Source organism: Calypte anna, chromosome 4 (assembly GCF_003957555.1).
Source record: "Calypte anna isolate BGI_N300 chromosome 4, bCalAnn1_v1.p, whole genome shotgun sequence".
NCBI classification, from domain to species: Eukaryota; Metazoa; Chordata; class Aves; order Apodiformes; family Trochilidae; genus Calypte; species Calypte anna.
Window position 1 is genome coordinate 6333799 of NC_044247.1, and position 12812 is coordinate 6346610.

The window sequence follows — 12812 nt, forward strand, 5'->3', positions numbered from 1 at the left end:
CCGCACCCAATCAGAGTCCCCGGCGGCGCGGGGCGCGTGCCAATCAAGCATGGCTCCGCCAATGGGAGGGCGGGTGTCGGGTCAGGTGACGCGGCTGCCGGCGGTTCCCCATTGGCGCGGCTCGGCCTGGCCCCGGAGTTGGTTTATGTGCGAGGCGCGGGCGGGCGCCCCGTCAGTGCCCCGACGGCGCCGAGCGGGAGCGCGGCCGCGCTGCGCCTCGCCCTGCCCGGCCCTGCCCTGCCCGGCCTGGCGCAGGGGGCGGGCGCCTCTTGGGGGGGGCGGGTGGTTTTTTGGGGCCGGGTTGGTTTGTTTTGTTTTGTTTTGTTTTTGTGCCGGACGGGGGGTGCTCGCCTCGCTGCTCGCCCGCGGACCGGGGCCGTGCCCGCCTGCAGCGCGGGGTGTGTGGCGGGGGGTGCGTTTTAGGGTGGTTTTGTACTCTTTGGGGGGGCGGGCGAGAGGAAGGGGGTGGGGGGGGCACAGGCTGCCGTCGCGCCGACGGCCCCGCGCCCATGACGATGCTGCTGGACGGAGGGCCGCAGTTCCCGGCGCTGGGAGTGGGCGGCTTCGCGGCGCCCCGCCACCACGAGATGCCGGGCCGCGACGCTGCCGCCGCTGCCGGCATGGGGCTGGGCCCCTTCGGGGACTCCTCGCATGCCGCTTTCAAGCTGAACGCTGCCCCGCACGACCTCGCCGCCGGGCAGAGCTCGGCGTTCACGCCGCAGGCGCCGGGCTACGCTAGCGCGCTGGGCCACCACCACCATCACCACCATCACGCCGGCCAGGTGCCCTCCTACGGCGGGGCAGCCGCCTTCAACTCCACTCGCGACTTTCTCTTCCGCAACCGCGGCTCCGGTATCGCGGACGCCGCCTCCGGCACGGCGCAACACGGGCTTTTCGGCGGCTCCCCCGGCGGCCTGCACGGCCCCGGCGGCATCCCGGACACCCCGGGCTACCTGCTCTTCCCGGGGCTCCACGAGCAGAGCCCGAGCCACACATCCCCCAACGGGCATGTGGACAACGGGCAGATGCACCTGGGGCTACGCGGGGACCTCTTCGGGCGACCGGATCCCTACCGGGCAGTCTCCAGCCCCCGTACGGACCCTTACGCTGGCGCCCAGTTCCACAACTACAACCACATGAACATGAATATGGGCATGAACGTGGCGGCCCACCACCACCACCATCACCACCACGGCCCCGGGGCTTTCTTTCGGTACATGCGCCAGCCCATCAAGCAAGAATTGTCCTGCAAGTGGCTCGACGAGAGCCAACTCAGCCGGCCCAAGAAGAGCTGCGACAGGACTTTCAGCACCATGCACGAACTGGTGACCCATGTCACCATGGAGCACGTCGGGGGGCCGGAGCAGAACAACCACATCTGCTACTGGGACGAGTGCCCGCGGGAAGGCAAGTCCTTCAAGGCGAAATACAAACTGGTGAACCACATTCGGGTGCACACGGGGGAGAAGCCATTCCCCTGCCCCTTCCCGGGCTGCGGCAAGATCTTTGCCCGCTCCGAGAACCTCAAGATTCACAAGCGGACGCACACAGGTAAGGCCCCGGGGCACACGCCTCCCGCGGGGCTGCGCGGGTGGGTGTGCGGAGCTGCCGCTGCTCTTGGCCCCCTGCGCGCCTCTGCGGAGGGAGCCATAGAAATGCTAATGAAATCTCATTTTCGGCGACTTCCGCTCCTTTTTATTTTATTTTTAGGCCTGATTGGCGTCTCTCCTAATTAAATCAGCGATACTTTTGTCAAAGTATTTTTATTTGCAGCCCCGTTTTCCCTTCAGCCCTCCGCCCGGGTGGAGGGAAGAAGGGGTGGGGAAAGGCAGGAAGCAAACGTATTTTGGATTGTATCACCGAGTGCGTCTTGTAAAACTGTTCAAGCCGCTGAATTTATCTCTGGTCTTCTCCCTCCCTGGGCTCGCCCAGACGCCGTCCTTACCGGAGCCCAGCACGGGCCTGGCAGGAGGTGAATTAAAAGTAACAAAGGCTGACCCAAATTTATCCAGTATGTAACAAACCCTGCTGTCCGTCTTTTCCTTCATCATTTTTGGGGGTGCTCCGTGTACCCCTAAGGTAAGGTGAGCGGAGCAGAGGCTGTCCTGGGAGGATGCAAGCGGGGACAGAGAGGGGAACGGCCCTCCTTCACCCTCTCTGCATTTCACAGGTGAGAAGCCCTTCAAGTGCGAGTTTGAGGGCTGCGACAGGCGCTTCGCCAACAGCAGCGACAGGAAGAAACACATGCACGTCCACACCTCGGACAAGCCCTACATCTGCAAGGTGTGCGACAAATCCTACACCCACCCCAGCTCACTTAGGAAACACATGAAGGTAATCACCCCTGCGCCCCAGCCCTTTCCCCCCTGAGCAGGGAGGGATGCTCAGTCGCTGGCGTGCTCAGGGCTTGTTTCTCCGGGACAGGGCAGAGCTAAGCGGTGCCTACCGCAGCGTTCCACGGTCCCGGCGTGGCCCCAAGTGGTCCCCGGTGTTTAGGCCGTGGCTGGAGCACAGGCTGGGGAAATGGCGTAGTTTCTTTTTGTGCTTCCACCAGCGTAAGCGCTGCCCGGTTTCCAGAGCGCGACTTGGTGATGCAGGGCTGTGCAAATGCAGCCTGGCCTGTGGTTGCAGCCCCCCACGCCGGGATGCTGCAGTCCCTCACTCCGGGATGCTGCAGCCCCACACCCCGGAACGCTGCAGCAAAGTGGCTGGGAGCCCAGGCGGGCATTTGCCGCCGGTGTTCAGGGTGGTCTGCAAGGCGTGAGCCTCCTGCTTGCTGGGCAGGGGCCGAGCTGCTGGACCCTAGTGTCCTTGCTGCATTGGGGAGCGTCCGAACTCAGCTCAGCGGGGTGGCGGGGGCCCCAGGCTTGTTCCCATCTCTGCCTCTTGGTTTTAGGTGCACGAATCCCAGGGCTCGGACTCTTCCCCTGCAGCCAGTTCGGGGTACGAGTCCTCCACACCCCCTGCAGTGGGCTCCGCCGGCAGTAAGGACTCCACTAAAACGCCGCCGGCTGCCCTTCAGAGTAACCCTGGCCACAACCCTGGACTGCCCCCCAATTTTAATGAGTGGTATGTGTGAAGGCAGCTGCTGCCCAGCCAGAGACTGGACCAAATGCGTTGGGAACAAGGAAAACAAACAAAAAAAAATAAAGGACAAACCACGCCAACTGCAGCTTGCTCCCACGGAAATGGAGTTTCCACACCGATGACCGAATAGGGCTATACCTAGTTAACTGCCAGGATCCGGAGGGGGGGGTCTTATTATTATATTATAATTATTACTATTTTTTGCAAGCCCAGATGCTGGACTAGCCATGTCCTTTTCTCAGGATTGGACTTTTTTTTTTTTTTTTCCCAGTCACAGTGGTTTCTTTGATTTTTTTTTTTTCTCCTCCCTGCCCCAGTCCCTCTTCCTCCGATTCCCTGCTTTTTAATTTTTAATTTTATTTTCCTTCTTTCGGTGGGATGTTGACATGAGGATGAAAATTCTCCTTCGCCTTAGTGGTGATTGTTTAAACTTACAGTCTTAAACCGTGCCAAAGTCCTGTTATATCTTGAACTTTCCTCTCTTGCTCTCCTGCTGCTTCTTTCTCTGCTCTCTTTCTCTTTCTCCTTTTCTCTCTCTCTCTCCAAGCATTACACTTGTGAATGTATTCTCGTCTGATGGGGTCGGTCAGTATTTTTCAGGATGAGGATGTGGTGTTTATTCTACCAAGATTGTGACGTTTAGTATAACAGTTGCCTTTTTGTAATAACTTTTTTTGTAAATACATATCCATGATGCCATATTTATCGTTCGTAATTTAATTATTGATACAAAGTGCCGGGAACTGAACAATATTTATGGGGGAGAAAAAAATGTTTTCTAACAAAAAAAAAATACAAAACAACAACAAAAAAATTCCAACTCTGTACAGCTTTTGGTTATAACTGCTTTAGCATTAAAAGTTTATTGTTTTGGAAAGAACCGTTTTCGACCTCCTCCGGGGGATGGGGGCATCTGCGGGCGCCGTCGCGGGCCGGGTTCGGCGCTGCCTCCGGAGCCGGGCTGTTGTTTTCGGTCTGGGGGTGCCGAGGGAACCCTCCTCGACGCTGCTTTTTCCTCTGTCCCTTTGTCCCCGCCCGACGGCTGCGCTTCCCCGCCACCTTCCCAAGAGGACGGAGCCCGGGGCGCAGCGCCGCTGCTGGGGTAGAGGAGCCCCACGGGCTGAGGGGCCGCCTTAACGGGGGGGCCCCGACGGTGAGTACCGGGCCGGGTCGGCTTAGCGCCCCGGCGCCCTGTGCATGCACCGCGAGTGTGCGTGGGCTGGCCCCGTGTTGTTTGCCGGGGGATCCCGGGACGAGTTCGCGGCACACTAGACTTTCTCCGTTATCGTCTGGTTTTGTGTTTTTGTCGTTTTTATTATTATTGTTGTTGTTACTATTATTATTATTATTATTATTATTATTATTATTATTATTATTATTATTATTTTATATATTTCTGACTAGGATGCAGAAAAGCCTCCCCTTCCCCACGCGAGAAAAGGGGTCGAGCACAGGCACCTCTCCTGAGAAACTTCTCCGATGCTGCCCAGGAGTCCCAAGCAGCCAGAACGACGGTGTCCCCCCAAGGCCGGGAGACTCCCGTGTCCCGGGCTCGACCTCCGGCGGGGATGCAAACAGCTCCGGGCTCGGTGCTCCCCGCCACCGCTGCCAGCCCGGGCGTACAGCTCCGCAGCCAGACAGCAGGGACTTTACCTTGAGCTGACCCCCGCTCCGGGGGAAGGCGGGGACCCGCGCCTCGCACCTCCGCTGACCGGGAGAGACCCCAGACGGGGCCGTCTTGAACTTGACTTGAGGCACTGCGGGAGGCTGGGTGGCCCATCCCCTCCAGCCTGTCCCAGACTTGGCGAAACCTTGCATGCTTTAAAATCAGGTTTAAACAAATCTACCCTCTCCTCCCTCTAAAAACAAAACAACACAAAACAAAACAAAACAAAACGGAGAAAGGTGGGTCGCTGTCTCGAAGACTGCACATCCGGAAAAAACCCCCAACATCCTTTAAGACCGAGGCCGGCAGGTTTCCTGCTCCTCACTGCCCAGCTTGGTCCCTTAAAATAGTTCCCTTCAAGGTGCCCCCGGCTAGACGTTAATCTCCGCTTCTTTTACGCTGTAAAGTCTTTTTCTCGCTGTGCGCAGAGCTGAGCCCAGGGTCTGGACGCGGAGCGCTGCGGGCCCGGGCCCTTCCCGGGGTGCGAGCGGGGCCGCCCTGCACCGCGGCTGGCTAGGAGGAACGGAGCAGCCGGGTTCTCCTCGGACACCCACCTGGGTCGTGTTCGCGTCTCTCCGGAACGCGCCAGGCTTGGAAACGTGCTGGTAGGCTCGGTTTCGTTACTGCTTTGCTCGGAACCGGGGAGGCGCGGGGTGCGCAGGGCTCTGCGGGTGCTTAGGGCTGGGCGGCAAAGCTCCCCGGGACGGGTCCAGCGGGAGCATCTGGTGCTGTCTGCTCCCCGAAACGCCGTCCCTGAGCTAGGGGCTCAGCTGTAGCCGAGGTTGTCTGACCTGGCAGAGCCGTCCCAGGTGCGGCCGGGAGGACGTAGCACCTCCGGGCCCCGCAGGAGCGGTCCCGCCGGGAGCTGTGTGCGGGGCGGCTCTGCTGGTCCCCGGGACCCTCGGGCGGTGCTGGCGGACCTGCCCGTCTGCCTTCCTTGCAGTTGCTTTCTTGGGCTGGCAGCATGGCCCCTGATACCTTCATAGCAAAGACTTAAAACCAGGATCCTGAATCATTTGTTTTCACCTGGGTATCCAGCTGGTCTCCTACCCTAAGGACTTCTCACATCCAGTATGGAGAAGGGGGGAGCAAATTGTTGTCTGCACCCCACTGATATCAACCCCCCCCCCCCATAGCCACTCTGCACACAAACACACACACATCCCAGTGGGGCATGGATGGGGCCGGCCTTTGTCTATGCTTTGGAAAGAATGGGTTTGGGATAGGTGCAAACGGGCTGTGGCTTGTTTCTGAAATGCTTGCAAAGCACGGGGTTCAGCACCAGCACGGTGAGGTGGGGCAGGAAAGCTGTGTACCCCAGCACAGGATGCTTTCCTGGTAGGTGCTGCTGTCTACGCAGTGTCTGACCCCCTGGCTGCTGCTGTCCCCTAAACCTTGGGTGGTAAGGCCAGGGAAGAGCTGTCTCTGTTGAGCAGAGACAGGGACAAATAAAGGTTTTTCTTCTCTGAAAAGATGCTGTTCTTTGCCCACTGCAGGGAGATGTGGAGAATCCTAGAGTGGGAAAGATCCTTTTTCCCAGATTTTGTAGGCTGGTTTTGTGAGGCTGGGTGAAACAGGTCATGATTTTCAATGCCAGGGCCTGGCAGCAGGGACCTGCAGGCATTCCCTGTCCTCCCAGCTCAGGAGAAAGCACTACAGAGCAGGACAGTGCTGGCAGAGCAGGTGCCATTATAGCTCAGCTTTTAGTGTGTCATTAATAATGGATCTTGTGTTGCACCCCAGAAGAGTCCCAGGACTTTTCACAAAACAGGGCTATATTCTGCTGTCCTTTCCTAGACTGGCAGCTCCCTTGAAGTTGCTGTGCTTGCTTGTATGAGCAGGATTAGGTGGATTTGCCCCCAGATAAACAGAACTCGGGATGTTTTTCTAAAAGGGGTAATGTTGATTCATTGTGCTATAAAGAATTCTAAGCAGAGGCAGGCGATGAGCTGGAGCCATTCCTTTTCTACCATGCTTTATGAGCCATGAATATTTTGATTCCTTTGGTGTCACTGTTTTTGCATATCTGTCTCTGTGTCTAGTGTAATCCTCTGAAAATAATATATTTTTGTTTTCAAGCTTTGTGTGTGCCATTAACAGCCAGTGGCTGCACACAGTGTGAAGGCAGAGTCCTGAAGGCATTTGATCAGGTTGTGTTCAAGTGTCTCAGTACTACTGCACCAGGAATTAAGTTCCTATAGTAACTCTGTTGGCTGTAAAGCTCTGAAGCAGTGGATAGGGTGAAGTATTGTGTATTTGCATTTATTTTTTTTTTTTAATCTGATGTGCCCAGATTAAAAGCACCACACTCTCACTGGAGCTCTCTTAGCTGAGCCTAACTTCCATGATGGTTTGATAAACCATCCCTGTTGTTTATGCTGTTAGTTTGGTCAAACTATATGGAAAATATCTCTGCAGAAATGCTCTCTTGTTTTGGAGAGGTAAAGCTCTAGAGAAGGCCTTAGATTCTTTACAGAACTGTATTTTTATTGTGGAGTGTGCTGAAAGAAATAATTTGTATTGTACCAATTGATCTGTAGGTCCCCTGAGCCAAGACATTTGGTTAACCTTGCTATGCCTTTTGTACGAGTAAAAAATATCATCTGTGTCTTGCAAGTACCTGCTCACCTGAACTGCAGTCAGTAAAAATGGCTGGTGACTGAGAATGGCAAAGCAAGGACCTGCCCTGCAGACCCAGTAGGAGATGGTTTAGGATGGCTTTATAGAGATGTGTTCTGTGCTACTGTGGAAAAACCCTCTGCAGAAAGTGGGGGAGGCTGTGGTCTAAGGAGATGCAGATATATTTTAATACTATGATGCTAAATTTAATTCTCTCAGTAAAGAAGGTTGCATGCTGCTTAGTTTTGCTTTTAGCTGATGCTTTAGTAATGCTTCTCCACTTCAAATATTTGTGTGAAAAGAAACTTAATAAAAAGGGTTGGGGAAAAAAAAGTTTAGCTGAATGATTTTGTTTTGGCAGCTTGTTCAATAGCAGCAGCTTTGAAATTGCCAAAGCTCAAATGAAATGGTTGAATGGGCAATACCTGAGGGAGACTCAGCCTGCATGTTGGGAATTTGTTCCTGCACTTGCTGGGGAAGGTAGCCTGACCAGGGACAGGCAGGAAGTTCGGATGGGGGAAAAGTCACCAGCAGTCCTGCTGACTGGGGAAGCTGGGAGGCTCGATGGCCAAAGAGCATAAAGGGTATGTGTAGAATAGGGCTATTGCTAGGGTTCTGTCCTTTTCTAGAGCATTGTATAATCCTGGTTTGGGCCTGCGGTCGTCCCAGAGATAGAAAATGGCTCTTAGGCAGGGTTTTTTTGGGTGTTTGGCACAGCAGAGCAAGGGGCTGGGCAGAGATCCCAAAGCTTTTGAGGAGGCTGTGCCCTTCCTGTCTTCCAGCGGCTCCAGTGTTTGGGCAGAAACTGATCTGTGGGCAGGAAAAAAAGTGGGACATCATCAGAGTTTGGTATGGGGGGGGAAAAAAGTGTTCTGCTGTACAGCCTGTGCATTGGGGCTGTGCCCAGGCAGGTGTGGGGTTGTCTCTGCTCTCTGTGCTTCAGAGGGAGCAGTGTGGGGTTCTAGAACAGAAACGAGTGTTGTTGACATGGCCTTTTGCTGGCAGGGTCACAGCAGGGTAGAAAATGTCAGGATTCTGGTTTCTGCTTGCCATGGGCTTGCTGCATTTTTATGCCACAGAGAATTAACACTTCGGGAAGTACAGCTGCAGCCAGAGATGCTCAAGGGTCAGTCAGTCAGAGTATAGTATTTGCATCAAATAGAATTACCTACTTATTTATCTGTTCTCTGAATTTCCCCCAAGTTTCACTAAGACATTGTTCCACTCCAAAATGCCGTGGTGGATTTTTTGGTTTGGTTTTGGTGTGTGGTTGTTTTGCTGTTGTTTTTTTTTTAAAGTGTTTTTGTCCCTTTCCATAGTTCATATAGCAAAATTATTTTACTGGTTTCGGCAAAGAGTTGTTCTTTTGTTTGCTTTTTCTCCTTATTTTAATTTGTTTCATGATTGGTTTTTTACCTGCTTTAGTAGAACACAGTTGAATTTAGAGTTTTCACCAGTTCGCTGTGTTCTTACTGAAAACAAACAGTTCTCTTGTTTGCATTTATCATCCTATTAAGTCCATGAACTTGAGCTTCTCAGTAATTATTTATAACCTCAAGAAAAAAGTAAAACTCATGTTGAAATAGTGAGAGAAACTCAGTCCTACATAAAAAACCCAAATCTGAGTTTGGACTCAAGTACTGTCTTTAGTTAAGGAAAAAATCCCTGTGCAGTAGATTATGTGACAAAAGTTCCTTCCATGCATGCAAAGTTTGCAAGGACCAGACTGGCTGCTCACTGCTGCAAGGGCTCCTCTTGCTGAGGAAGGCAAATGTTCTCCAGAACACCTGTTTTTCCCATATTTATTTTTACTAGAAAGAAGATTCTGCAGGAATTGATTAAGCTCTCAATTGTAAATATATAAAAATTACATTCCAGGCACCCCTGAAATAAACTGGCTTAATTTGACCAGAAAAAGAAAGGGTCTTTTTTGCTTGTGGTTTTTTTGGGTTTTTTGTGTTGGGTTTTTTTTGGTGTGTGTGTGATAACTGTAAGGCCAAAAGGACATAAACCCATGTTTCAAAGTGGAGTTTGAGTTACCAAGTAATTGCCTGATTCTGGAGCTCGAATGCCATTTTTAAAAGAATGAGTCTATTGATAATATTGTAAGAATTGGCAACAGTGCAGCAGTGAAATATAGATTTATTTTTCAACCTTGGCCAGCAGAAGTATTTAAAAATAATGCAGTAAGTGGAGTGATTTGCCTTAATGGCTTTGCATCACTCGTTTTGTTTTAAAGATGGGACACCGATGCGATGTTGTGATCTGCTACTTTTTTTCTGTTTCCTTTTTGTTCTTTGCTGATGTGGAGGAAGAAGGCAGGGAAAGGACCAAAGGAGTTGAAACTGTGCCTTGAAGATACTCCCTGTACCTTTGGGAGGACGCTGGGCTGAGACTAAAATAAAAACTCTGTTGGTGCTCACGTTATCTTGCTGAGGATTTGATTTCAGAGGAGTTCCCTGACCTTTAAAAAAATCTCATGTTGGAAACAAAATGGAAAATAATAAATATATATGTATCTGTGTAGCTATTAGTTCCTTTTTGAAATTTCAAGCTAAAGTGGGGCATTTTAAGAACTGAGATATGATAAAGAACTTACTGGGTCCCGCAGTGGGTCGTATGCTGGGTTCTTAGCAGAGCTCTGCAAGCCTTGCCTTGCAGCCATGGTTTCTCTGTAACTTTAACACACCAGAATGGACCCTGTAAACTACATCATGGTGTTTGTAATCAGAGGATAGTGAAGAATACATGTTGGTTCATATCTGGATCTGTAATAGTGTAATAGTCCCCATTTCAGGACTTGGCCACTCGATCATCTCTTTTGAAATTTATAAAGCAAACTCAAGCAACTACAGTACTAGTGCAAATTTTTTTGTCATTTAATTAATTCTTGTAATTTAATTTTCATCCAAGCTTGGGACAAAAAAAAAAAAAAAAGTTTTAGAGAATACAATAGTTTCTATCAGCATCTTGGTTTTATCACAGTTATATTTCTAGATTTCCTTGTTTCGCTGTTGGTTAAGAAAATGTTTCCTTCCAGACTGACAATCAATTGCAGTGAAAAAAGGAAGCATAAATGCCTCCTATAAAGTTTAAAATCACATATGCATCAGTAAAACATTAATGTCCTGAAAATATGTTTTCTTCTCTCAGTATTTTTCTGTTCTTAATCTCGGACAGTCTTTACACAAAAGCTTGTCATCGGTGCCGCCGCGCCGGTCAATCGCGCCTGGCAGAGAAGCTGACACAAGGAAGGGGCATTGGAGAAATACTGCATTTCATAAGCACACTCACTGGAGCATTAGGAGAACAAACATGTGGTTTTATGAACATAGTTATAAATATTTAAACATGTAAAAAGAAAATGTTACTAAATGTCTGCTTTTCATTATCATTCGATGAACATTTTCATTCTTGGAAGCGTTGCTAGCTGTCTACAGAAAATGATCACCACCCCCTCCCCAGAATGAATGATGTGTAATGCAAAAACGTGTTAAAATACACAGTTGTTTGTAATATCTTCTTCTAAAGTGGAAGACATTCTACCAAATTTGGTATTCTACTGAATCACAAAATATTCTTGCCCAACAAACAGGGAACCATCCTGCTTCTGTCAGCAACTCTCTTGCTAGATGTTATGAAAAATCTAAGGATGGTTTGGAAAATATAAGATGTCATTCAGCATGTTTGGAGTTGTCTCCTGCCATTCTTTCTTCGGCAAAATTCCTACAGAAGTCAACCAAAGACGCGGTTGCTGATTTTATCATTATTAACATATTATTTTGAAGTGTCAACAAGTGTTGGAAGTGTTCTGTGTGCCTCAGTGGAAGGGCTGGGAGGCTGCTGTAGGAAGTTTGGGGTCTGCCCCTTGGCCGGGGCCCTCTTGGTGGGTTTGAGGCTGCGCCTTTAAATAGGATGGTAGCGAGCAGCGGAGGATACGGGTTGTGCAATTTAGCTTGCGTGAGTGGAGGCCTGTGAGAAAGCAGTGGCCACGCTGTGCATCACTGTTCATAATAAGGCAGGTGTCTGATTCCTCAGATCCGGCGTAGTCAGCCGTCTCTTTTGGCTTCAGTTCTCCCCCATCAGTGCGTCCCCACCGTGCTCTGACAGTGCCGCATATGTCATGAAAAAGATGCCAAATGATTTATTTGCTTGTTTATTTATTTATTTACTTACTTCTTGCCATGCACTGGGAAACCCGATGCATATTAGGCACATATTTAATCTTGACTGTCGTGAGTTTCTGCCACGCTCGGTGGAGTCACGGCGTCCCCTGCCCTGGCACACAGGCACGCACGCGCGTGCTGTTTACTATTCTTCCTGCAGTTGCTCCCACCAATAAATCTGCACTTGCTGTAGCCAGGATGGAAATCTTTAAGACAAAGGACTTGAATGGGCAGTTTTTTTATTGCTGTGATGGAATAGAAGGCCCCAAGCTGGGGGCTAGTGCATGCATGAATGCTGCCCCCCTCGGCTTGGTACAGTCTCTTACTAGAGCTCTACCAGCCCCAGAGACTGTAAAAGGGAGAGGGCCCCAAGGCTGATATTTCCCCATTTTGATACTCGCTCCCATGGCTGCAGCAAATCCCAAAGAAATGACGGCTGAGAAGTAAACTTGGAGAAAAGCGTGGAAGGGCAGGCTGCTGGGCAAAGCAGAGGATGCCTGGGAGGGCAGCACAAAAACGTGGGAATGAGGAAAGGAGGAACAAAAGAGATGTGGGTTGGCGAAGGAGGAATAAGGGAGTGAAAGGCGACCAGGCTGGTGCAGCCGTGAGGAGCTGCTCCTTGTCCTTCTGTGTGAATACACGCAGCTGAGCCTTTTGCATTTGCAGGCTGTGCAGGCAGAGACCCCACAAAAGTGAGTGAGCCTCTGGAGACGTGCACAGGATGTGCCCTGTGGGAAGCAGCGTGTGGTGCTTGGGGAGAGGTACCCTCCATGCTACACAAGTTTTGGCTCCCACGACAAAGCTGTGCGTGGCTATCGGCCGGGTCCCATGCCCGGGCTGTGGGACATGGCTGGTGACATGGCTGGCATCGACATGGCTGGTGGCTGCTTCCCCATGTTCCCTCCCTTCTTGGAGCCCCCAGCCCAGGTCCTGCTGTGGTGGAGGGACCAGGGCTTGTTTCTCAGCAGCAGGCGTGATGGGGCTGTGCTCTATCCACTTACGTCAATGCAGACCTTTCCATGGACTCCAGTCTGGGTTGGATCAAGGCTTGCATGATTGTGGCCCTTGTGCATTTCAAAACTGTGTTAATCTATATCTGGATCCCAACAGGGGCACTCGGGATGAGCTGAGCTCAAACAATCCTTGGCAGGAGGGATAGGCTGGAGTTGGCAAGGATTTTGTCCCATTATTGGTTACTCCATGGAAGGAATGTACACACCATTTTAATATAAGACAACTTGAGGTCTGTCATCTTCAGCATATTAGAAAAGCCT

The 12812-nt window shown here is 51.2% G+C and overlaps 1 protein-coding gene across 1 annotated transcript; it reads left to right on the forward strand.

Annotated features, from left to right (window-relative positions):
* The first annotated feature begins 469 nt into the window (after positions 1–469).
* Positions 470–3079, forward strand: ZIC3 (Zic family member 3). Its single transcript, XM_008493671.2, has 3 exons — positions 470–1551; positions 2171–2334; positions 2897–3079. Exons 1-3 carry the CDS (start codon positions 510–512, stop codon positions 3077–3079), a joined length of 1389 nt encoding a protein of 462 aa, XP_008491893.2. The 5' UTR covers positions 470–509.
* Positions 3080–12812: the final 9733 nt, after the last annotated feature.

What these genes read in the sequence shown, in the direction of transcription:
- ZIC3 (XM_008493671.2), top strand. Translation starts at nt 510, where the DNA reads ATGACGATGCTGCTGGACGGAGGGCCGCAGTTCCCGGCGCTGGGAGTG. An exon ending in TCACAAGCGGACGCACACAG is followed by an intron (nt 1,552 to 2,170) that starts GTAAGGCCCCGG and finishes TGCATTTCACAG; the next exon opens with GTGAGAAGCCCTTCAAGTGC. An exon ending in CACTTAGGAAACACATGAAG is followed by an intron (nt 2,335 to 2,896) that starts GTAATCACCCCT and finishes TCTTGGTTTTAG; the next exon opens with GTGCACGAATCCCAGGGCTC.